This window comes from Microcaecilia unicolor, chromosome 2 (genome assembly GCF_901765095.1).
Source record: "Microcaecilia unicolor chromosome 2, aMicUni1.1, whole genome shotgun sequence".
NCBI lineage: Eukaryota > Metazoa > Chordata > Amphibia > Gymnophiona > Siphonopidae > Microcaecilia > Microcaecilia unicolor.
In genome coordinates this window covers 352,273,104-352,299,563 of record NC_044032.1, presented here as the reverse complement: position 1 = coordinate 352,299,563, position 26,460 = coordinate 352,273,104, and the positions used below count along the sequence as shown (strand labels likewise).

At 42.8% G+C, this 26,460-nt stretch overlaps 1 protein-coding gene across 1 annotated transcript in view; it reads right to left on the bottom strand.

Annotated features, from left to right (window-relative positions):
• The window catches only part of LOC115463736 (metalloprotease TIKI1-like), a 275,840-nt gene that overhangs the window by 92,016 nt on the left and 157,364 nt on the right, over window positions 1–26,460 (bottom strand). The window contains exon 4 of the mRNA XM_030194472.1: window positions 19,489–19,663. Within this exon, the coding sequence (XP_030050332.1) occupies window positions 19,489–19,663 (175 nt within the window). The remainder of the gene's footprint in view (window positions 1–19,488; window positions 19,664–26,460) is intronic.

Below are 26,460 nucleotides of genomic sequence, written 5' to 3'. Positions count from 1 at the left end.
TTGCAGTTTCTGCTATCTAGCTCCAGTGATCTAAGGCTTGGCTGCTGCCCTCGACCTCTCTGTGTGAGTACTTATCTCCCCAGCCTCAGAGCATGCCTCCCTGCTGTCCAACATCTGAAATCTGTCCCTCTCTCTTTTCTACCCTCTGTCCACAATCTGCAATCTGTCCCTCCATTCTACCCCTGGCATCTCCTCCTATCCCTCCATCTGTAGCTCGGCATCCTTCCTCCATCCCCCTCCCCCCCAAATCTACAGTTTGGCATCTTTCCTTCTCTCTGTGGTCCGTCATCCTCCCTCCCTGTCTACCTCAGCTTACCTTCTTGAGGTTGCGGAGCCAGTGGAAGACAGTGTATGTGACTCGCTTCTGCCTCAAAAAGGCAGACTAAGATAGATGGGGGGGGGTATGTTGAGAAAAGGTGGAATGCTAGACTGGGGGGGGGGGGGGTGGAGTGAAGGAAGGGAGAGAGAAGAAGAGATGTTGTGCTGGGGGTGGAAGGGAAGTTAGTGAGAGATGCTGACCAATGGGAGGGGGAGGGAGGGAAAAGAGGGGGAGAGATGCTGGACCTGGGAGCAGAGGGAGGGAGAGATCTTGAACAACAGAAGACAGAAAGAGAGAGGAACAAATGCTGGACTCAGAGGTGGAAGAAAGGGAGGGAGAGATGCTGGACAGTGGGGGGGGGAGGGGGAGAAAGTGGGAAATACATTGTGTTACAAAGGTAGGGAGGGAGGGAAAAGAGATGTTGGACTTGGGGGGGATACTGAGAGTAGCTGGACAACAGGAGGGAGAGAGGGAAGAAAGGAGTGACAGAAAGCACATCTTGGAATCCCTATGGATAGAAATTCCATGAGTAAAGGGAAAAAGGATAGTGATAGGAGTGTACTACCATCCACCTGGCCAGGATGAACAGACAGATGCAAAAATGTTATCAGAAATTAGGGAGGCTAACAAACTGGGGAACACAATTATAATGGTTGATTTCAAATACCCCGGTATTTACTGGGTAAATGTAACAGGGCATGCTAGGGAGGTAAAAGTCCTTGATGAAATCAAGGACTGCTTTATAGAACAGCTGGTTCAGGAACCAACAAGAGGGGGAACAATTCTAGTAGGACCACTTGATAAAAGTGATCATAACATGATCACATTTGATATAATCTCTGAAGTACACACAGGAAATCCAATACATTAGCATTTAACTTTCAAAATGGAGACTATGATAAAATGAGGAGAATGATTAAAAAACAAACAACAACTTAGAGGAGCAGCTGCAAAGGTCAAAAATTTACATCAGGCATGGATGCTATTCAAAAATACCATCCTGGAAGCCCAGTCCAGATATATTCCATATGTTTAAAAAGGAGGAAGGCCAAATGACAGCCAGCATGGTTAAAAAGTGAGGTGAAGGAAGTGAGGTGAAGGACCCTACAAATAGGTGGGAAAATGTGGGATACAAATGTAACAAATAAAATAAATATTAGACCAAAATGAAAACCCTTCAGAAAATGTAAGAAGAATCCAACTGAAAATAATAGGAAACAGCATAAGAAATGGCAAGGCAAATGCGAAATGCTGATAAGGAAGACAAAGAGAGACTTTGAAAAGAAGATTGCGTTGGAGGAAAAAACACATAGTAAAAACCTTTTTAGGTATATTAGTAGCAAGAAGCCGGTAAAAGAATTAGTTGGATCACTAGATGACCAAGAGGTAAAAGGGGCACACAGGGAAGACAAGGCCATAGCGGAGAGATTAAATGAATTCTTTGCTTCAGTTTTCACCGAGGAAGATGTGGGATACCAGGCCAGAAATGGTATTCAATGCTGATGAGTCAGAGAAACTGAAACAAATCTCTGTAAACCTGGAAGATGTAATATGGCAATTGGACAAATTGAAGAATAAAAAAACGCCTGGACTGGATGGTATACATCCCAGAGTACTGATAGAATTGAAAAATGAACTTACAGAGCTATTGTTAGTAATATGTAATTTAACTTTAAAATCAAGCATGGTATTGGAAGATTGGAGGATGGCCAATGTAAAGCCACTTTTTAAAAGGGGTTCCAAAGGTGATCCAGTGGACCTGACATCAGTGCTGTGCAAAATGGTACAGACTATTATAAAGAACAAAATTAAAGAGTGTATGCATAACCATGCATTAAAATGAGACCAAGTCAACATGGATTTAGTCAAGGGAAATCTTGCCTCACCAATCTATTACATTTCTTTGAAAGGGTGATTAAACATGTGGATAAAGGTGAGCTGGTCGATACTGTGTATCTGGATTTTCAAAAGACGTTTGACAAAGTACCTCATGAAAGACTCCTGCGGAAATTGGAAAGTCATGGGATAGGAGGTAATGTGCTATTGTGGTGTGAGGGGGTTTATAGAACACTGCTCCTCACTCTTAAGGATAGCCCTTCAAGTAGTCTGAGCCACCTTAAAACCACTAGTCCTGCCCAGGGAGGAAGTGAGATGGGAGAGTTGGAGACAAAAGGACAGGGATTAGGAAGTATAAAAGGCAGGGCCAGAGTGGGGTTAAGGAGGCTCAGGAAAGGAAGAACAGAAGCAACAGCACACGCCTTTGTAACATATGTCTAGCTACTGTGACCAGGTAGAGGTAAGTCAACTTTTGAACTGAAGACTTGTAAACCTTGTTCTGAGGTCTAGCTGGGGCCAGACCTGGATCCCAGACAGAGAGTGAGAGAAAGAGATGAAACTTACAGATTGTGTTTGGGGCATGACAATCACAAGTTATGGACCGTGTTTTGGGCCCTGTGAGCCACAGCCCTGGTTAAGATTTTGTTCTCTGAAGTAAAGAGCCTTTGCCTTTGTTACTGGTCTTGTGAAGTAACAGACCTCAGCACTTATTTTATGTTTACATCCTTGTCTCGCCGTGTTATTGCAAAGGCCCATCCTGAATGCTTGCTCACAGTTATCACATGTTGTGACAGTGGTGGGATTTAGAGCTTATCCTGCCTGAGGAACCGGATCCTTGACCTCCAGGGCTTGTGGCCTATTGAAGATACCATGCTGGGATATCGGGCAAAAGGGGTTAGCCCTACCCTAGTTAGGGGGGACATATAGTTAGTGCCAGAGAGGCAGATTTTATTTTTGTTTTCCTCACGCAGTGTGCATTTCTGGGCGGGGTTTCTACAGCAAAAACATGGAGAGGCTTCTTCAGGCCCTAGTGGAAGATGGGAGCACTAGCAAGCTTCCCAAATATCTCTGGAAGCCCAGTAGAGCTCCCTGACCCAGGTGACACAAGTCTTGCAGTCTCCCAGGTTGCAACCTCCAGTTTAGGTGTTACCAAAAATTGTTCCAGAGGACGGCCCAGACTATTCTCTGACCAATTTAGAAAACACTCCCACCTTGCTGGTTGGTCAGAAGCATCATGGACAACTTATCTATGGAATTTACTGACTGGTAGCAGCCAGACAACATTCCAAGATGCCAATCCCAGTGTGACGAGCACCTAAGTGGAAGTAAAAAATGCCATTTTGGAGAGGGCGGCTGCACCCAAGAGGCTTACTGGCAGTGCTTCCGAAAGGCGTCCCTGCAAATTAAATCCCCCGGAGTTTCTTCTACTGACTCAAGGTGCTGGCCTGGAGATGGCTGCAACCAGATGGCAAGATGGGCTCAGAGATCGCAAGAGTGATCCTCTTGGAGCAGTTCTTGAAGAGTTACTCCCACCTATGAAACAGTGGGTGAGGCGACACCCTAAATTGACCCCAGAGAGCCCTTTAGAAGTGGCTGAAGTCTTCTACTAAGCACAACCAGAGTCAGAACTCTTCAAAGAAAAGAAGCAGGCTAGAAGTCCTGGAAGAAAAGGAGAAAAGGATGGACCAGACAACCCGAGGGATCAGAAACCACTCTCCAACCAGGGGTCTGCAAGGAAGGGGTCAAAGTGCTAGAAGCCCTTGACCCCATGAACGCACCTCATACCTTTACCTCAGTCAAGGAATCCTTGCTTTCCCACTTCTTTCAGGTGTGAGGAAGAAGTCATATAGCTAGGGACTGCCAGGATCTAGCTGAAGATGCCATGGATGTGAATTTGGTAGCCACATGCGACTGCAATTTTGTGGAAGCTTTCCATCAGGAAAGCAGAAATTGCATTTTAAAAGTTGAACTAGAAGGATACCCATACCAAGCACTAGTGGACTCCGGCAGTGTCAAGACCCTTGTTTGGAGAGAGATACTTAACCATCTGCAATTGAACTATGAGTGGATTGTGACCCTGGCATGCATGCATTTATTTATTTATTGGTGACATTTATATCCAACATTATCCCAAACAAGTTTGAGTTCAATGTGGCTTACAATAAACAGTATAGGATACATAACAAAGAATAATGCATAAGAAAGTAATTTGTTGTAAGAATCCAATTTTACGATACAATATCATAAACATACTGGGATAGCTATGGATGTTTAACATTTAGAAAATCTATTATGAATGAGAAATTGTACATGAAGCAAAGAGAAAGTTAAATAGAGTAATAACCAATTCAGGTAATAATTCATTGTTTGAGATATGGTCGTTCTTTGTGAGGGTTTGTTTGAATAGGAAAGATTTGAGGATTTTGCGGAATCTAGTATATTCCTGTATATTTCTTATTTTGGGTGGTAAGGAGTGCCACCATTTGGTTCCTAGGTAAGTGAAGTCTGCAGAGTGGACAGTTTTGTAGATCACTTTTTTTGCAATTTGGGACGTGTAGTCTGAGATAGTTTCTTGCCTCATATTTAGTGTTTCTTTGAGGTAAGTTTATTAATGGTACCATATAGTCTGGAGCTGTGCCATTTAGTATTTGAAAGATAAAGGTACATAATTTGAAGGTGATTCTCGCTTTGATGGGAAGCCAGTGTAATTTGATTAATAAAGGGGAGGAATTTTCCAAATGAGAGATTTTGTATATGAACCTGGCTGCAGTGTTTTGAGCTGTTTGAAGTTTTTTCAACAGGTATTCCCTACAGCCAACATATATGGCATCACAATAATTGAACTGGGATAATGTTAATGATTGTACCAATAGTCTGAATGTTTCTGATGAGAAATAGGGTCTGATCCTTTTTAGTTTCTAAAGAGACCGGAAAGATTTTGTGATTACTGAGGAAACTTGAGTATCAAATGTTAAATGTTTGTCTATAATTACACCTAAAATTTTCAGATTATTGTTCATGGGGAATGAAGTGTTGTCAATTGTGAAACTGTTGTAGTTGTTTTAGTCAAATAGGTTGGTAATGATCGTGAATTTAGTTTTATCTTTATTTAGCTTTAGTTTGGATTCTGAGGCTCAGGTTTCCATCAGATTTAAGCCAAGTTTTGCCTTTTGTAAGATGTCTTTAATGTTCTTTTTGAAGGTTATGTACATGGTAACATGGTCAGCATATATGAATGTTTTGAATCCTGCTGTTACTAGTCTGTTGCCTAGTGGTGACATCATTACATTAAACAGAATGGGCAATAATGGAGAACCCTGAGGGATGCCACAGTACGGTGACCAAGGAGAGGATAAGGTTCCTTTCATTTTTACTTTGTAAGATTTTGATTTCAGGAATCCTTGAAACCATTTGTGGACAGTGCCACATATACCATAGTTGTCTAATATGTTTAGTAGGATATTATGATCTACTACATCGAATGCACTAGACATATCGAACTGCATTATTAAGATCTTAGACCCTATGCTAATTTCTATTTTGAGATTTGATACTAGGGTAGTAAGGACAGTCTTGGTGCTATAGCATGGTCTGAAACCTGATTACGATTTGTGGGACCAGAGTCAGTGTTTGACAGCTCACGTATCCTGTAGTTAGTTATTTATTTTTATATTTGTATCCCAGCTTTAGCCAACGCAGGTAACACAAAAAACATACATAAATATAATAAAAACAACAGAATACAACAAACAACAAACTTCATATAACAAATAATACACAAATACATTTCATAAACACCTCAGTATACTTCATTTCTCTAGAAAGGCTTTTAAAAAGCTGTGGGTCTTCAGGTATCACTTGAACTGTTGAATATTTTCACACAATCTTAGATGGCCTGACAGACCATCCCAAAGCAGAGGATCAACTAATGAAAATGCTTGCATTCTTGTCTCAACATAATGATATGTCAAAGGTGAAGGTAGACAAAGTTGCTTTGATTTCTCAGATCTCAAAGATTGACCTGGACAATACAATTTTAAAACCTTACCAAAATATGCAGGGACAGTCCCAGATACATCTTGAACATTACCCAAAGTATAATGGGCAACCAGTGTTTTTAACACTGGAGTAATATGTTCTGATCTGGGCAAGATCAGTCTTGCTTTGGCTACCTTACCAGTAGTTTTTGGCTAGGATTTCCCATGTTTCGGTGCCATCTGGGCCCAGCTGATCGCTCCAAGATCTTTCCGCTGGAGGACCCTGACTTATATACTGAAAGCCCAAAATTGCCTAAACTCTGCTGCTAGCAGTGGTTAGAGAAACTGTGTTGCTCTCTGAATCTAGTAGCTGCAGTGGAGGGAGACCGGAAACAGGAAAGGACAGCAGTCTGGATACCCCAGACACTGTAGACAGCTTACCCGAATGGAGTAGTAAAGGAGCTACAAGGAATTTTAAAAGGTCACAGTCAGAGAGAGTCCCTTAGAGCAGTTGTTGTTTCGGTAGATGGGAATTCCGCGGGCAACCAGGACCCTCTAAGGTAGCACTTCGGTATTTTATAATTAAGAGTGAGTTGTTCTATAGCGTGGCCAAGGGAACCCTGGAAGGGAAGAGCTAGAGTAACTGTTAGACCCTCAACCCTACCATAGACAGGACATGCAATTAGCTCACACTCACCTGTTAGGAGGTCACTTGGGGGAGGAGAAGACCTGGGAGCGGATTTTGGCCCAGTTTTTCTGGCCGGGTGTATTCAAGCAATTGAGCTCTTCTATCAGTCCTGTCCAACCTACCTGCTAAGTAGACCTACAAGGGTTCCACCTGCGCTCCTTCTGCCCTTGCCTACTGTCAATACCTCGTTTAAGAGAGTGGCTATGGACTTTGTGGGACCAAGGGAACAAACCACTTGTGGTAACAAATATATCCTGGTTATTTTGGACTAGGCCACTTGTTACCCAGAGGCCATTGCCCTGTGTAATATGAAAATGACCATGGTGGCCAATGCACTGTGGGAAGTCTTTTCCCAGATGGGGATTCCTAATGAAATACTGACTGATCAAGGAATCACCATGTCCAGGGTCATGCAGCAAGTGTGTGCCCTCTTTAAGGTAAAGACCTTATGGATGTCTATTTATCATCCACAGTCTAGTGGAACGCTTCAACAAGACTGTCAAGCAGATGTTGAAGAAGTTTGTGGCTGAAGATGGGATTCTTTACTCCCATATGTACTAATTGCCATCCGGGAGGTACCCCAGAGTTCAACAGGATCTCTCCATTTCAGCTGCTATATGGGAGGAGATCTAGAGGAATCCTGGATGTGGTTCTGGAAGCTTGGGAAAAGGAACCCAGCTCAGAAAGGAACTTGGCTGAATATGTGCTCATCATTCAGGAGATGCTGAAGAAAGGCAGTGAGGCAGCCAAGCTGTGCCTAGAAAAGGCTCAAGTGAGTCAAGCCAGAGTCTATAACCAAAAAGCAGTACAACAAACTTTTCAGCACGGGGACTGAGTTTTAGTCCTGTTATCCTCCCTGGAAAGCAAACTATTATGCAAGTGGCAGGGACCCTATGAAATTGTGGAGAGGCTAGGCCTGGTTAACTACAAGAGGGACAAGGTGAAAATGTTACACATCAATTTGCTAAAGAAGTGGGTCCCTATGACTGCTGCCTTGGTCCAGAGGGATGACTTTGGGCCAGAGGTTCCAACCAAGCAACCAAGTTTCCGTCTCTCGGAAGGTCAACCTAGAGTAGCTGATACATTAGAATCAATATGTGTTTTCTGGAGTGCTGAGCCCGACCCACCTTGCAACTCATGACATTCTCTCCGAGCTGGGAGTGGTAGTCTGGCAGTGCCCCTAGTGGATTCCAGAAGCCCGTCAACAAGCCATGGTGAAAGAGGTTACTGAAATGCTAGATGAGTCCCCAGTATTTGACCATCTTCCATTGTGCTGGTACAAAGCTGAACAGGAACATCCGTTTTTTATTGCTTTTTGGAAGATGAACACTGCCTCTAAACTACAGCCTTCTACAATACCAAGAGTGGATGAACTCATAGAGCGGATGGGAGGGGCCCAATTCATTTTGACCTTGGATCTGACCAAGGGATATTGACAGGTACTCCTCACCTCAGCTGCCAAGGAGAAGACAGCCTTTTCGACACCCCAGGGTTTGTTCCAGTTCACGGTGTTACCATTTGGCCATCACGGAGCTCCAGCCACCTTACTGCCTTCTTAAACTGCATGGCATGTATGAGGCTACACACTTAGATGACATTGTCATGTATAGTGAGGATTGGAGGACACATCTAATAGAGGTAGAGGCAGTATTGGATAGTCTACGGACCACTGGACTGATAGCAAATCCTAAAAAGTGCTTCTTGGGAGGACTAGAACTCCAGTACATGAGGTACTTGGTTGGGAAAGGACAAGTGAGACCCCAGATCTGGAAGGTAGAGGCAATCACCCAGGTGCCAATTCCCCAGATGAAGAAACAAGTACGAGCTTTCCTCGGGCACGTTGGTTATTACTGGTGGTTTATTCCAGGGTTTGCTAAGAAAGCTGAACTGCTAACCCGCCTCCAACAGAAGAAGGCTCTAGAAAAGATACACTGGACCGAAGAGCTGGATGTGGCCTTCCAATCCTTGAAGAGGGATATTTGCTCAGAGTTGATGCTGGTCAGCCCAGACTTCAACCGGTCCTTCATTGTGCAGACTGATGTGTCAGAGGTTGGACTTGGGGCCGCTCTGGCTCAAGACGTGGAGAGGGAAGATCACTCAGTGGCATACATTAGCCAGAAGCTGTTCCTGAGAGAGAAAAATTATGTGGTAATTGAGAAGGAAGCTCTAGTTGTCGTGGGTCCTTGAAACGTTCCAATGTTATCTACGGGGGCGACACTTCCTGCTGGTCACCAACCATCAACACAGTGGATAGTGCAACATAAAGATTCAAATGAATGTATCATACACCGATTACTTAGCCGCCAGCCTTTTAGCTATCGGGTGAAACACTGGACAGGCTAAGAACATGCTAATGCTGACTTCTTGTCTCGGGAGGTGGACCCTGATATAGAAGGTGCTCAACTGAACAGGATTGAGCTGAGGAGGTTTATAGAACACTGCCCATCACCCTTAAGGATAGTCCCTCAGGTAGTCTGAGCCACCTTAAGACCACTAGTTGCGCCCAGGGTGGAAGTGAGATTGAAGGGGTGGAGTCAAAAGGATAGGGACCAGGAAATATAAAAGGCAGGCCAGAGTGGGGTTAAGGAGGCCCAGGGAAGGAAGAACTGAAGCACTAGCATACACCCTTATGACATATGTCTAGCTACTGTGACCTGGCTGAGGTAAGCCAACCTTTGATTTGAAGACTTGTAAATCTTGTTCTGAGGTGTGGCTTGGGCCAGACCTGGAAACCCAGAGAGACAGAGAAAATCCTAGACTGTGTTAGGGGTGTGACAATCACAAGCTACAGACTGTGTTTCAAGCCCTGTCAGCCACAGCCCAGGTTGTCATGGCTGCCGCCTTGACTTGACCCAACTGACCTCTCTTGGGGAGGGAGTATAGGATCCAGCCCTGCATCCCTTGCAGTCCTGTCTGTCATGCCGCCACCCTTCCTAGGCATGTGCATGCGCTGCAGCCTGGAATTTAAAGGGCCAGTGGCGGGAAACCCTCTGGGGCACCGGGAGATGATGTCATGAGCCTGGGTGTATTTAAGGAATGCTCAGGCTCTCCTCCTCTTTTGCCTTTGCAATGGGTCGCTTGTCCTAGTAAGTTGCAGCTTTCCCTGATCTTCTGCTTGCCTTGCCTGACCTCCACCTTGCCAGCCTTGTCTCCAGTCTAGCCTTGTCTGTCTCCAGTCCAGCCTTGTCTATCTCCAGCCCAGCCTCACCTGTTTTGTCTCCAGCCCAGCCTTGCTTGCCTTCTCTCTAGTCCAAGCCCACCTTGCCTGTTTCTAGTCTGAGCCTACCTTGCCTGCCTCCAGCCCAGCCTGACTTGCCTATCCTGGGTGACTTCTCCACCGCAGCCAGGGGCCTGGCCAACCTCCGAGTTGAATGGGTAAAACTATTTCAGCTGTGGCCCAAGGGGCTCACCTTCCTTGAATTGTGACACTGGTTAAGACTTTGTTCTCTGAACTAATGAGACGTTGCTTTTGTTCCTGGGCCTGTGAGGTAACAGGCCTTTAACATTAACAATACATTTATATTCTGCCATATACCTTTTGGTTCAATATGGATCAAAAATTAAAGAAGACTGGACTTTTCCAGGAATAACAAAACAAAACCTCACAAAAACAGAACATCCCTGAACTACATATTATTCTATTTAACATTATTTAGCACAAATTTTCTAAATAGGTAAGTTTATGGAATTGGTTATAAGAGATTTCAGACATCAAGATATCCTTAATAGCCTTATCCAAACGAACTACTTGATATGAAAAAAAGAATATCAATTAGTTTAGTTCTCATAACTTTTAGAGAAGGAAAAAGGTGAAAAGTTCTGAAACCCTGAGGACTCGTTTTGTTACCAAAAACAAGATGATTCAATAAGTAAAGTGAGGATAAGCCATATATAATTTTATACACAAAATAAGAAAATGTAAACAATATCCTGGCTTGTACAGGGAGCCAATGGAGCTTCACATATATGGAGCTGCTAAATACCTTTAGAAACTGTGGAGGGGCATAATTGAATGAAAAAGTCTATCTCCATGGGCGTTTATCTCCGAGAACGGGTCCGTGAAGGGGCGGACCGAACCGTATTTTCATAAAAAATAGACGTCCATGTTTTATTCGACAATTTGTGAGCTGGGCGTTTTTGTTTTTCAGTGATAATGGAAAATGAAAGCGCCCAGCTCAAAAATGAATAAATCCAAGGCATTTGTTCGTGGGAGGGGCCAGGATTCGTAGTGCACTGGTCCCTCTCACATGCCAGGACACCAACTGGGCACCCTAGGGGGCACTTTTACAAAAACAAAAAAAAAGTTAAAGAGCTCCCAGGTGCATAGCACCCTTCCCTTGTGTGTTGAGCCCCCCCAAATCCCCCTCAAAACCCACTGCCCACAAGTCTACACCATTACTATAGCCCTAAGGGGTGAAGGGGGGCACCTACATGTGGGTACAGTGGGTTTGGGGGGGTTGGACGACTAAGCATTAAGCAGCACAACTGTAACAGGTAGGGGGGATGGGCCTGGGTCCACCTGCCTGAAGTCCACTGCACCCCCTAATAACTGCTCCAGGGACCTGCATACTGCTGCCAGGGAGGTGGGTATGACATTTGAGGGTGAAAATAAAAAGTTGTGAAACATCATTTTTTGTGGTGGGAGGGGGTTAGTGACCACTGGGGGAGTCAGGGGAGGTCATCCCCGATTCCCTCTGGTGGTAATCTGGTCATTTAGGGCACTTTTTGGGGCCTTATTCATGAAAAAACAGTGTCCAGGAAAAGTGCCCTAAATTCTAGCTACTGTATAATTTTGTGTGGCAGCCTCAGTATACACGGTAAAGTTAAGGTGCCTTACCCGAAGAGCTTACATGTTTTTTTCCCTTTAAAACAAAATTTTTTCTTGCTACCTTTCTAGCTATAAACCACACTTCCTGCATTCTATTTAAAACTGCACAGCTACCTTTGTTTCCTCCTGTTATTACAGTTTCGTTCTGTGCACACCCCTGATAAGATTGCTGTTCGGAGTGTGTCCCTCGTACCCGCTTGTATGTCTCCTTATTTTATTTGTTTATTTATAACTTTCTTTCACCGTTAGCTGGATGCACCGATTACGGCGTTCAGCTCTCTAGCCACTTTTGTTTTACTTCTCTCTAATAAAGGAAAGGTCTGTTTCCTCTCTACGGCTGTTTTCAAGTTCTCAGCTTTTTATGACTGAGACCTCTCGCCCTATACTTGCAGTCTCATTTCTCTGTATTTTTGCTTTCCCCATTTACAAGTGCATAGCTGTCTATTTTCCTCTTTTTCTGTGGCTGTTTTATAAATAACTTCCCCTCCATTCTCTGCCCTCTCTGTCTCTCGTATCTGTTAATCTCTAGCTTAGGAATGCATTATCCTGTTTCTAATAATCTCCGGTAATAACCTTTCGCCCTGTACTGCAACGGCACCCTTCTTTTCTCCTGACTATGCTTCCTGCTCTTACATATAGCCTGTCTGTCTGTAAGGTTACGTTCTCTTCTCTGCCACTTATTTAAATATATTCCTTTTTAATTTTGATAGTCTCTTGGCTACTATTTTCAGTTGTTTTATTAAATTTGTACTTGCCCTAGCAGTTGTTATCACACCCTTTTAATTTATAATGTTATACTTTTAATTAATGCTTAAGGTTTGTTATTTATTCTCCTATTTGAAATTTGCTTAGACGCTATATGGATTATATCTTGCTCCCGTTATAAGCTAGGCGCTATGCTGTCCCCGCCCATCAGCTTCTATTGCTTGCATTATCTATTTTACTGTTTGTGTTATACTGCGCTAGATATGAGGGGATCTTATTCACTCTCTAGATAAGATTCTCATATAGTTCAGGTTTCTTGTGCTCTGTTTTAATGACGTACTCGTTTTAAAGACCTTAATAGATATGCATATAAAATATGTTTTCCCTTTTCTGTTGAGAAGATGATGACTGCGTGCCATGAGAATACAGCGTTGCTTCACTTCTTCAGTTATTTCCTGTTGGTTCTTTATAACCCAACCCACCTTCTCTTTCCTTCTAATGCTGCAGCTGTTCTGTTTGTCATCATTTAGACATATCATTTCAGTCACTGATTAGTATGTATGTTTTATGCCGTATCATTGGAAGTTCTTAATGTAAGAATCACATGTTTTAATTTGTTCTTTTCCCCTTTCACCTGTTTAGCCACAAAAGCTTCCTGCCATCGCATTGGGGTTTATTTTGTTTATTATGTTCCTTTTCTGAATGTATGAGTATTAATTTGTCATATTTATGGGTATTAACTTGTCATATTTGCACAATGATTCTAGTGTCCTGTTTCACAATTTCTTGAATTATATGCTTCTCTTATATTTTCCTGTTTAGATGCGACTTCCAACCTATCCGGTACCCGCCCCAAAAGCATTTAATATGTATTTACCTTTATTTCATTTATTCTAGGGGTATAGCTCCGGACTACACATGTTATAATGTCTTTGTTAATATACATTTTCTTGCCTTTTGCTGAAATCGGTTTTCCAGTTACATATATGGTTCTCCTCTGTTACTCTTATTATAGTATGTAGTAGTTTCATGTCTTGTTTAAAGTCTATATTTTGTTTTCATATACAGCTTTCAACCTACCCTTACAGCTTATTTTTGCCTTACATTACAAATTAGGTAGGCCCAGTTTTTATCATATAATATGTACACTTATCTTTCCTAATTAGTTTTCTTCTTTTACTACAGGTATGAATGAATTTATTTGTACTGTTTGCCCTTGTATTGCAGGCTTTCTTATTGTTACTGTTCCGCTCTAATGCTTTTGAGTTTCCTTCTCCTGGTTTGTTGAGTGGAAAATATATTGTCTAGTGAATGATGAACGTGGAATTTTTCACATTTTTTGTCCTGACTAAGGTGTTCCAACTAAAGGCTCTTTTTATGACTGTGACTTTCCCAAAGAGCTTACATTTGTTTTGTTTTGCTTTGGAATATTTCGTTTTTCTCTCTATTTTTCTATCACTTCTATAGTAAATTTCAGGGGCTTTTCCCTGGGACATACTATACTTTTATTGTTTTCTTATATACCAGTGTCACGCTATAACCATTGGGTTTGATACCGATGTCTGGGACTTACATCCATTGAGGGTGCTCCAATGGATGACGGTATCTCATTTATTAGATTTTGAGCAGACTTCCATTCCATTTTTCGGAGTGGCCTGCGGTTTCGGCATTATTGCCCACCTATGAGTTACTTGTATAGATGAGCGCGGGGTTAATAAAGAGACGTCTAACGACTTTCGTTGCGATTGTGTACAGGTTGACTCGGGTATTTAAAATTGTTTAGAAATGGTTAGTTGTATACGCGGGAGAGCCTAACCTATAAAATTTTTATTTCTCTGCGTGCGTTGTAGCCACTTAAGGTTCATTGGGGTGATTACGTTGTAGCTAATCAGCGGGACCCGTTGGACCGCTGCTCCTCGACTCAGAGGACCTTATTCGCAGGTTTTTTGAGTTCATTTTGGGAGTGTTTGCAATGTCCCTTTTTGGGGGCTCTATCATGGCGTTGGAGCCCATGGCCACTAATTACCAGTGTAGTTTTTGGCAGGCATGTTGTAGCTGTCTTTAGAAGCACACTCTGGGGAGTAGTATTTGTTAATTTGGGATAGAGTAGTATAAATATATAATAGCCGACACTAACCTTCTTCTGCTCTATTTTCTTTTCACTTTTGTGGCTTTCAATTGTCTGTTTATTTAACCTGCGGCAAAAGCATAGGGCTTTCCGCCAATTAGTAATTTATGTCTTTGGGTTCCGTTGCTGGGACGCTCTTGAAGACGCGTGAGTATAAAGGACTTTTATAGATTTGCCAATACAATTTGACACAACCCAGATATCGGTGTTCTACCATACCAAAGTTCTGGTACCCAATTCATTATGCTGCCTCTTGAGAGAGTGATAAATCACTTCCCAGGAGACCACATAAATCTTATAAAGTTTTGCCAAATATGGCATTCCTGGAATAAGTTTCAGCCTGGACTCTCGTGGCCCCGTAACGGCACCTTTAATACCAAAACCCTGCAAAGGTTATTAAACTTTATTTACACATATACACCCGATTCCACCCGTCATCTTCACTATCAGATCCTCAATAGATGGCTATTCCCTTTGTGGAACCCGGATCAACACCGTCCGCAGTGACCACAGATTTAGGGATCAATATTACCCACCCCATAATGACTAGGCGTTACCCCAAACCCGATTTGATTTTGTTGCTCTCAGTCACTCATACTACTCAGCTCCTCATTTAGTATCCAGAAACCATTTCTCTGTATATGTATTGGTGTGATGTTTCTGTTTCTATTACAGGTGACATGTCGTTATCTTATATTTTTTTTTTAGGTTTAATTGCAAGTGTATGTTTATGGTACCATACAAATGACCTAACTGAGTCAGCAAGTTCTTTATTTGTTTTTTTTTTGCATACCTTCCCTGGGGAGTTCTTATCAACTGCAGGGAAGAGCGATCCCCAGAGGATGTTCATTTTATGTTTTTTTTATATAAACCTTAACTGACTTATTTATGCCATTTTACTCTATACGGGATCCCTTTTAAATAAAAGCTGTGTATTGCTCATTGTTAAAATGTTTTCTGCTTTAACTGTTACGCTGTTTAAATTGATGTTTAAATTGATGTGACATTCACTTCTTTAGTTTTTTCATGAATATAAAGCCTTCATTTTTGAAATTTCTCTATGATATGTGTGACATCTGAAAGCTTTTCATTATTTCCTTGTCTAAGAAAGAAGAAATATTTAATAACCATTATCCGTTATATGGAATGAATGCGAAAAATATTCCCCTGAACTGGCCATTTGGGGAAGCATTTTGCGCTGATCATAGATTTTGTACTATTCTTGGACTAAGAATTGGTGAAGCTTTCAAACATAAATTGGGAAAATTATACACTCCACTTTCTGATTCCTTTCTATTCAAAACAGGTTCTCACAATATGGCAACTATTACTCTTTTTATCTCTCTGTCTTTCACTGTGAGTGATTGTGAGAAGAACTGGTGTACATTATTCGTGTGCAGCGGTCCTGGAATTTATGCTTTGTGTATTTAACTAACACCTTGCTTCAACTAACTCTTACCACATGGTGGCTTTGTCTTAAAGCGATATGCTTCTCTCTACTTCTTTGACTGACTGAAAAGGGTTACTTAAACTCTATGTGAAGGTCAATCAAGTGGCTGCACTTTTTAATGTTTTTCTTCCATTTATCTTTTTCGAGGAACCTTTTTCTTGCATTGTCGTCTGAATACGCCTTGCTGCAATTCAGATGTATAATATTTTGTTTTATTTTTATTTTTATTTTTATATATTTTATCTTTTTTTTGGGGATTTTTTTTAATTTTTCATTTTCGATGCTTTGTTTCTTACCAAGCCTCTTTCCTGGCCCCTAGCATTCTGACTTCTTTCAATAACTTAACCACATAAATTGCACTACTGGTCTGTTTAAGTTTTGCCTTTCCTCAGATGGATACAGGAATTCCGTTGACGTCCCTCACCGAGGAGACGACTGCTAGCAAAGAAGAACTACCCAATAATGTATCTGATCTGAAGGCTATGTTGCAGCAAAGAATCGCTAAATTAAAAGACAGATGCACAGACCCCAACATTACCCGGCGTGAGATACGAGACATTGTTGAGCGTGAGTTTCAACAGATGCATCAATTGGTCCACGAGCGAAAGAGACAGGCTCTCCACTTACTGGAGTTGCAAGAAGCTTTGGCCTCTACCTTTCCTTCTGAATCATCTAGCTCGTAAGTCCTACTGGCCTCCTGCAGCTGAGGGCTCAACCCTTGGTGAATGGTAGTCATCGTAGGTGAAGATTCCATATCTATTGGCGATAAATTGCAACGCATTGCCCTCCATACATCAATAATTGAACATTTACCATCATCTCTAAATTCTAATTGTTTTTTTGTAGATACAATTTCATATATACTATTGCTATTTATGTAAATTGGCTTTTCATTATTGAACCCCAATGTTTACATTGACTTTCATGTCTATTCAATTCACCCTGACTGTGCCCACTAAGATATAGCAATGTATCATTCAGGCATACAGTCATGTTGCATATTCCTTTGACAACCTCTGACTCTTGATGAACTGTTTATGATGCTGCATGCCTAGAATAAAGACATGGAAAGATCCCAATTTGTACACCACAAGTACGTCTTCAAGATCTATCCAGGCCCAAATGATGTTAGATCCCCCAACCATCTCAAGACCAGCCACTTCCTTCAGCAAGCCAGCCTGAAAACCCAGTCCTGTTAGATCTCCGTCCAGATTCTTCAGCGCTTCCACCGCCTCAACCATGATCGATGAAAGAGACTTTAGAACTGATACTTAATTTGAGAACTACTGTTGCTGTTTATGGACATTATAGATTCATATTTTGTTTTATTTTAGCAGTAATCCTGTCTAGATATTGAAAAGGTTTTATTTTTATTTTTCTATTATTTTCTTTATTGTTCTTTATTGTTCTAATTGTTTTTCTAAGAATTTCCCTGTTATTTCTGTTTATGTAATTTGAATGGAAGTTGATATTGCTCAGATACGAGTATCAACCAATTATGCAATTGTTTAACTCTGGTGTAGGCTTACTTACGTTGCATGTCTTTTTGTAGGTTTGACTAAGCTCCAAGTGGGGTAATAAGTATATAAATTGCTTCCCATACTTCCAGGTCATTATGCATATGTCAAGATCCATGCATGACCTTTGTTACCCTTTTTGCTGTATGAGGCAACCTCATACTTGCTATCCACTTATTAGTGCTCATGATTGGATGCCAATGATGAGTAATAGTAAGATCCAAGAATTCCGACCTGTTTAAGGATTCTGAATACCTACAACCTTAAACAGCCTGCAATCTGAATACTAACTATATATTTGTTGAGCCACCCTAACAATGCTTAATCGAAACCACTGTTCCTTCTCAAGACTACTGAGATACATACATTAGATTATCTCCCTATGTACTATGCAACAGATACAATAGAAGTCATAGAAAGACCTGAAAGTATTAGTATGACCTATACTTCATGAGAGTTTGTAGATGAACTCATGGTTTTGTCCCATTCATAAAACCTCTATCACTACAGGTTTGAGTACGCCTCAAGAGGGGTAACATCAAGATTAAGGCCCAAGGGGTTGGGTAATATAAAGGGAATTCCATATGCCCAGAAATATACCACCTAAGAATGAAGTTTTCTGTCTGGCATAATATCTGCTAGCAATCCATAAGAGCAAAACTCCCCCTCTCGTTTGAAAGCTTGCCACCTTCTGGAATGGATGATGACAAGCTTGACGAGCTTTGTGTCACCCCCTCTGAGGAGGGGTGACAAGTGGGGAATGTATAATTATAGTACAGCAAGAGACCCTCACTGGATGCCCACCGGAAGGGTGGGAAGGCCAGATTTTAGGACCCAGGCTGTAAAAATACCAGCCAGGTTTAAAAATCTATGACTGGCTGCGCAAGGACTTGCTTTTCCTGTAAGTTAATATGTGTCCCCGCTTGGGATCCATCCACTGGAATAGTGGTGGGTCAATTTACATACCTTTAACAGCTAAAATAACTGAAAAAGTACTGACTAGGCCAAACAACAAGTAAATGATTTAATATTTCAGAATCTGTAAAAAAAAAGCAGGTCTGAACAATGAGTCCTGACACAAACTGGTACAACTGTCACTTTAAATCAGATGAACAAAATGGAGTCTATTACTTTTGTATAAAAGGCAACAGAGGTTATACAGGGTTATACAAGGTTATACAGGGTTCTTAAGATGGCGTGAAAAGTATTGCGACACAGACAGCTGTGGAACTGTTATCTCAAAGCTTCTCAAAACATGCTGATAACACTGCATGGGAAAGTATCATCTCAGAAATTGAGAGCTAGGTATCTCACCATTGACTTCTATGGAGAGTTTGTGTATAAAAGAGGGGACAATTTGCCATAGCTTTGGTATCCGCCCCAACGCTTATCTCAGACGGCGAAGCTCTGTCCGGTTGTACCCAGAATCTGTCTGCTGAATGTACCTGATTAAAGTCTGTTGTGCAAATAAAATCCTTATTCCAAATGATGATTTGTGGGCTTAACTTAATGATGAAAGGCTGTAAGTATAAATGCTTTTGTTGCATCCAGCAGCTATCTCTCACTGCATTGTATAACTTGTAATCTGGTTCCAGTTTGTCATAAGGCTGGTACCTTTTCCTTAGCTCTAGTGTCTCTCTCAGTAGCAACTCCTCTTAGAACTTCACAACCCCCTGATTGCCCCAGTTCTAGGGCTATTTAGGGATGGAGTCAGATTAAGGTCACCCTAGCCTTCTTGGGGAGGGGGCTTGGGACCCCTTAATTTCTAGACACTACAAACGCATACTTTTTTTCCATTATCGGCGAAAGGCGCCAATCTCTCCTCGGCCGATAACCACGCCCCAGTTCCACCTTCGCCACACCTCCGACACGCCCCCTTCAACTTTGTACGCTTCCGCGATGGAGTGCAGTTGAAAACGTCCAAAATCGGCTTTCCATTATACCGATTTATTCGTTTTTGTGAGATAAACGTCTCTCTCCCGATTTGGGTTGAAATCTAGGCGTTTTTCTCTTTCAATTATAAGGTGGATAAACACTCACCAGCTCCAAAGGCAAAGAAAAAACTTTTTTCAGGATATTCCTCCAGAAGGCTCCTCACTCTATTGCCCATTCGTTCATTACGTTTGTAGATCAGCTCTTGACGAAAGTAGTTATCAATTTCTTGAGCAGTAACACGCTCTTGTGGTGGCAATGTAGCGTTAATAAAATTTGGGACCTGTGAAGAAAGAAAATTAATGAAGTTACTGCATTACTATATGGAAGAAGCAAAGAGCATTTTTGTCAATGCATTCCAGTTGAATTAATAGTTGAACAGGCAGCCATAGATTAGAAAAGAAATTTCTTTTGTTTTGACGGTACCTTTTACCAACAAACCAAAGGCACCACGATGGAATCACCCATGGCCCCATCAGTGGCAAACCTCTACATGGCAACTTTTGAAGAAGAATTTTTCAAACAACAACAATAGAGTGAACAAATTTTATTAGGTGACGCAACATTGATGACATCATCATGATCTGGAAACAACAGAAGAGAAACTCCAAGCTTTTTATGCAACACTGATTGATTTTAATGGTAATCTTAAATTTTACCCATGGCCCCAATAGTGGCCAATCCAGGTCACAAATACCTGGCAAGATCTCAAAAAAAGCTCAATACATTTTATGCTGCTTATCCCAGAAATAAGCAGTGGATTTTCCCCAAGTCAATTTAATATTGGTATATGGACTTTTCCTTTAGGAAGCCGTCCAGACCCTTTTAAAACCCTGATAAGCTAACCGCCCTTACCACATTCTCTGGCAACGAATTCCAGAGTTTAATTTACTACTTTGTAGCTTCATCGCATGCCCCCTAGTAACAGTATTTTTGGAAAGAGTAAACAAACGATTCACGTCTACCTGTTCCACTCCACTCATTATTTTATAGACCTCTATCTCCCCTCAGCTGTGTCTTCTCCAAGCTGAAGAGGCCTAGATGTTTCAGCCTTTCCTCATAGGGAAGCTGTCCCATCCCCTTTATCATTTTTGTCACCTTTCCCTGTACCTTTTCTAATTCCACTATATGTTTTTGAGATGCAGCGACCAGAATTGAACACAATATTTGAGGTGCAGTCACACCATGGACCGATACAAAGGCATTATAACATCCTCACTTTTGTTTTCCATTCCTTTCCTAATAATACCTAACATTCCACTTGCTTTCTTAGCTGCCGCAGCACACTGAGCAGAGGATTTCAACGTATCATCAACAACAACGCCAAGATCCCTTTCTTGGTCGGTGACAGGGCCATGCCTAGGGTCTCTGGCGCCCCCCTGCAGACTATCAGTTGGCGCCCCTACCCTCTGTGAAAATGATCACGCCCCCCCCCCCCCCCCCGGTGAAAATGATCGCTCACCACTTGCCACACTGACAGGAATTGTCAGCAATATTCTTAGAAACAAATTGCTATACATTGCAAAATAAGATAGCAGATGTAAATTCTCAAAGTGGACATATTCCAAACGCTAGACAAAAATTAAACTGAACCCCCAAGATGCCAGACTCTGCATACAATGCAACACCACAGAAACAGAAAATGTCCCCTAGTACTGTGCAAAATATAAAGACTGCAGATGTAAATTTGAAAAAAACTAACAAGAACCAATCACCACTTTACAAATTAACAAATAGAAATAAAACAAATATAGAAAATAAAATAATACCATTTTATTGGACTAATACATTTAGCTTTCAGAGGCCAAAACATCCTTCCTCAGGTCAATACAGTATAGTGCTGTTACAGTATCCTATCCTGACCTGAGGAAGGGGGTTTTGTTCTCCGAAAGTTAGTCAAAATGTATTAAAATTAGTCCAATAAAAAGATTACCTATTATAAACATTTATTAACACAGCTACAATACTACTATATCCTAAAGCAAAAAAATAAAAGTAAATATTTATTTACAGTTTGTTGTCTCTGGTTTCTGCTTTCCTCATCTTCTTTTCACTGTCTTCCTTCCTTCCATCCAGCATCTGTCTTTGTTCTCTCTCTGCCATCCAGTGTCTGCCCTCTCTGCTGTCCCCTTCATCCAATGTCTGCCCTCTCTCCCTGCCCCTTCCATCTACATCTGCCCTCTATCTCTGCCCCTTCCATCCACCATCTGCCCCTGTCTGCCCTCTCTCTCCCCCTTCCATTCACTGTCTGCCCTCTCTATCGCTTCCATCCACTGTCTGCCCTTTCTCTCTGTCCGCTCAATCCACCATTTGCCCTCCCTCTCCCATCCATCTAGGGTCTGCCCTCCCTCTCACTCCCCCTTCCATCTAGGATCTGTCCCCTCTCTGCCCCTTTTTTCAGCCCCCAGTTCCAGCCCCACTATCCCACCAGCCCCCAGTTTCAGCCCTAGCCCTTTTCTCCCACCAGTCTTGAGCTTCGGCCCCCAGCCACTTCTCCCTGTCCCCTTTTCAGCCCCCAGTTTCAAACCCAGCCCTTTTCTCTCACTAGTCCCGAGCTTCAGCCCCAGCCACTTCTCCCTGTTTTCTTTTCAGCCCCAAGTTTCAGCTCTTGTCCCTTTTCAGCCCCAAGTCCCAGTACTAGCCCCCTTATCCCACCTACCCTCCTTTTCAGCCCCCAGTTCCAGCTCCCTTCATCCACATGCCTTGCATTAGGGCCTCCCCTTTCAGCCCCAGACCCCATCTGGGCTCCCCTCCCCATCCCCTTCTCCCATCTGGGCACCCCAACCCCTTCTCCCATCTGGCCACCCCATCCCCTTCTGCCATCTGGGCTCCCCACCCCATCCCCTTCTGCCATCTGGGCTCCCCTCCCCATCTGTCATCTGGGCTCCCATCCCCTTCTGTCATCTGGGCACCCCACCCCATCCCCTTCTGCCATCTGGGCTCCCCTCCCCATCCCCTTCTGTCTTCTGGGCTCCCATCCCCTTCTGTCATCTAGGCTCCTCTCCCCATCTGTCATCTGGGCACCCCACCCCATCCCCTTCTGCCATCTGGGCTCCCCTCCCCATCCCCTTCTGTCATCTGGGCTCCCCTCCCCATCCCCTTCTGCCATCTGGGCACCCCATCCCCTTCTGTCATCTGGGCTCCCCTCCCCATCCCCTTCTGCCATCTGGGCACCCCTGATCCGACCCGACTACCAGCTCCGTCGAGATGACAGCGGGTGGGGGGGGGGGGGTGCTCCGCTCCCGCTGCTCCCACCCTACCTTCTTTTAAAAAAGAAATCAGTAAAGCGGCGTGGCAGGCAGCGTAGCTTCGCGTCTGCCCTGCTTGTAAAACAAGTAGATCTCCTCGTCGGGCCTTCGCTCACTGGGTCCCGCCCTCCTCTGAGGTAACTTCCTATTTCCTCGAGGGCGGGACCCAGTGAGCGAAGGCCCGACGAGGAGATCTACTTGTTTTACAAGCAGGGCAGACGCGAAGCTGCACTGCCTGCCACGCCGCTTTACTGATTTCTTTTTTAAAAGAAGGTAGGGTGGGAGCAGCGGGAGCGGAGCACCCCCCACCCGCTGACACCCGGGGCGGACCGCCCCCACCGCGCTCTTGGTTCCCTCAGTGTCCGCCTTCTTCTGACGTCAGAAGAAGGCGGGACACTGAGGGAACCAATGAGTGCAAGGGAAGGGAGACGTCGGCAGCGCTTTCACCGACGCTGCTGCAGCCTGCGACCGAGGTAATTTAAAGTCCTCGGGGGCGCGGGGCGAGGGTAAGCACCGCGGTGGCGCCCTCCAGAGGTGGGCGCCCCCCTGCGGCGCTTACCTCGCTTACCGCATCGGCACGGCCCTGGTCGGTGACTCCTAATGTGCAAACTTGCATTAAGTAGCTATAGTTCGGATTCCTCTTTCCCACATGCATCCCTTTGCATTTGCTCACATTAAACGTCAACTGCTATTTAGACGCCCAGTCTCATAAGGTCCTCTTGTAATTTTTCACAATCCTCTCCCGATTTAACAATTTTGAATAACTTTGTGTCGTCAGCAAATTTAATTAGCTCACTAGTTACTCCCATCTCTAGATCATTTATAAATATGTTAAAAAGCAGAGGTCCCAATACAGACCCCTGAGGAACCCCACTATCTACCCATTGAAAATACTGACCATTTAACCCTACTCTCTGTTTTTTGTACTGTAACCAGTTTTTAATCCACAATAGGACACTATCTCCTATCCCATGACTCTCCAATTTCTTCTGGAGTCTTTCATGAGGTAATTTGTCAGACGCCTTTTTAAAAACCAGTTACATAATGTGCCTTAACCACATGTTTGTTCACCCCTTCAAAAAAATGTAATAGATTGGTGAGGCAAGATTTCCCTTTACTAAATCCATGTTGGATTTGTCTCATTAATCCATGCTTTTGAACATGCTCTGTAATTTTGTACTTTTTAATAGTCTCTACCATTTTGCCCGGCACCGATGTCAGGCTCACTGGTCTATAATTTCCTGGATCCCCTCTTGAACCTTTTTAAAATATCGGTGTTGCATGGGGTACCCTACTTTCTTCTGGTACCACACTCAGTTTTAAAGATAAATTACATATTACTAACAATAGTTCTGCAAGTTCATTTTTCAATTCTATCAGTACTCATGAATACCACCGGTCCAGGAGATTTGCTACTCTTCAATTTGTCAAATTGCGCCATTACATCCTCTAGGTTTATAGAGATTTCATTCAGTTTCTCCTACTCATCAGCTTTGAATACCAGCACCTCCCAAATCTTCTTCGGTGAAGACCGAAGCAAAGAATTCATTTAATCTCTCCACTATGGCTTTCTCTTCCCTGATCACCCCTTTTACCCCTCGGTCATCTAGCAGTCCAACTGATTCTTTTGCTGGCTTCTTGCTTTTAATATACCTAAAAATTTTTTACAATCAGTTGAATTTTCGAAAGAGAAGGGCGCCCATCTTCCAACACAAATAGGGAGATGAGCGTCCTTCTCGCAAGGTCGGCCAAATCGGCATAATCGAAAGCCGATTTTGGGCGCCCTCAACTGCTTTCCGTCACATTTAGAAAGGAGGAAAAAGCCTCAAAAGAGCTCCTAATTGTGGAACAGCCTACTTTATCAGGGAGCATTCACTCTCATCATCGGTAAAAAAAAACCCTCCATCCTCCTTATGATTTTTACTATAATCTCAATATGCAAAAATGTTTCAATATATCACAAGGTTATTTTTTCTAGCTGAGCTTTTAGGCTAAACTTATCTGTGTGTGATGTCCAGTGTTCTCCAAAACGCCACGGCCGACTATGGCCAAAGTTTCGAACGTTCTTCAGGGTCCGTGGCGGGTCTGGCATCCTGTGAGCTACTACTGCAGCTCTCTCTCCAGTAAACATTTACTTTAATTGTTTTTTTCTTGCATCAGGGATGTTTTATCAGTGTTTATTTGTTAACATCTCAAATCAGAAGCCCTAGATATGATCATCATTAAGTACTTTTCTTGATTCATGAACATCAGCTTTTCAATCCATATGTGCCACTCCCTTGTATTTCTCAAGCCAACATACAATGAATCTGCTTTTTTCAAACTGAAACTTATCTGGTTTTTGAATCACTTCCCATTCCAATTATTCACTCAGGCATGTTTATTATGTTGTAAATCTTAGCATCACTCACACATACTGTATAGGATTGGCCTCTAAATCAATCCCTGAAGCTTTCCACTTCTCACTTTACTTTCCTCAGAGTGATGAACTTGATCTTGACATCATTATTTAAGTTAGTTAAGATTCAGGAAACTTGTAAAAGCATGGTTATTCAACCATGCTTTTAACTGATTTTATAACAGGCGAGGGATATATTTTTATGGTTTTATAGTGGAGGAGCAGCCTAGTGGTTAGTGCTGCACTCTGAGAATCTGGGGAACTGGGTTCAATTCCTACTGCATCTTCTTGTGACTCTGGGCAAGTCACTTAACCCTTCATGACCCCAGGTGCCAAATAAGTACTCGTATATAATATGTAAACTGCTTTGATTACAACTACAGAAAGGCAGTATTCTCTTCTATTCTGGATTTTCTATCCCGCTAATTTCACTCAAAGAATCAGGTTACGACATGTAATCATTTCACTACAATATCATTCACACTTCAAAATATTTCTTGAACAAAAAAGTTTTTAAAGACTTCCTAAACAGATAGTAGTCTGAAATCCCCCGGAGTTGAATAGGAACTAAGTTCCACAATTTGACTGCGTAACACCTAAAGGAACTTAACGTTTATATATATATTTTTTTTGTTTTGTTACATTTGTACCCCGCACTTTCCCACTCATGGCAGGCTCAATGCGGCTTACATGGGGCAATGGAGGGTTAAGTGACTTGCCCAGAGTCACAAGGAGCTGCCTGTGCCTGAAGTGGAAATCGAACTCAGTTCCTCAGGACACAAAGTCCACCACCCTAACCACTTTGTTCACTGAAGGAAGAGCTAGATTTGAAGAATAATGACTACAAGTAGGGCATTCCTTGAATGTTCCATTTGGTCCTACTAATTAAGGCTCCATGTGGACAATGGGGAGCCGGTTGATATTGTATATCTGGATTTTCAGAAGGCGTTTGACAAAGTGCCGCACGAAAGACTCCTGAAGAAATTGCAGAGTCATGGAATCGGAGGTAGGGTATTATTATGGATTAAGAACTGGTTGAAAGATAGGAAGCAGAGAGTAGGATTGCGTGGCCAGTATTCTCAGTGGAGGAGGGTAGTTAGTGGGGTCCCGCAGGGGTCTGTGCTGGGTCCGTTGCTTTTTAATGTATTTATAAATGACCTAGAGATGGGAATAACTAGTGAGGTAATTAAATTCGCCGATGACACAAAATTATTCAGGGTCGTCAAGTCGCAGGAGGAATGTGAACGATTACAGGAGGACCTTGCGAGACTGGGAGAATGGGCGTGCAAGTGGCAGATGAAGTTCAATGTTGACAAGTGCAAAGTGATGCATGTGGGTAAGAGGAACCCGAATTATAGCTACGTCTTGCAAGGTTCCGCGTTAGGAGTTACGGATCAAGAAAGGGATCTGGGTGTCGTCGTCGATGATACGCTG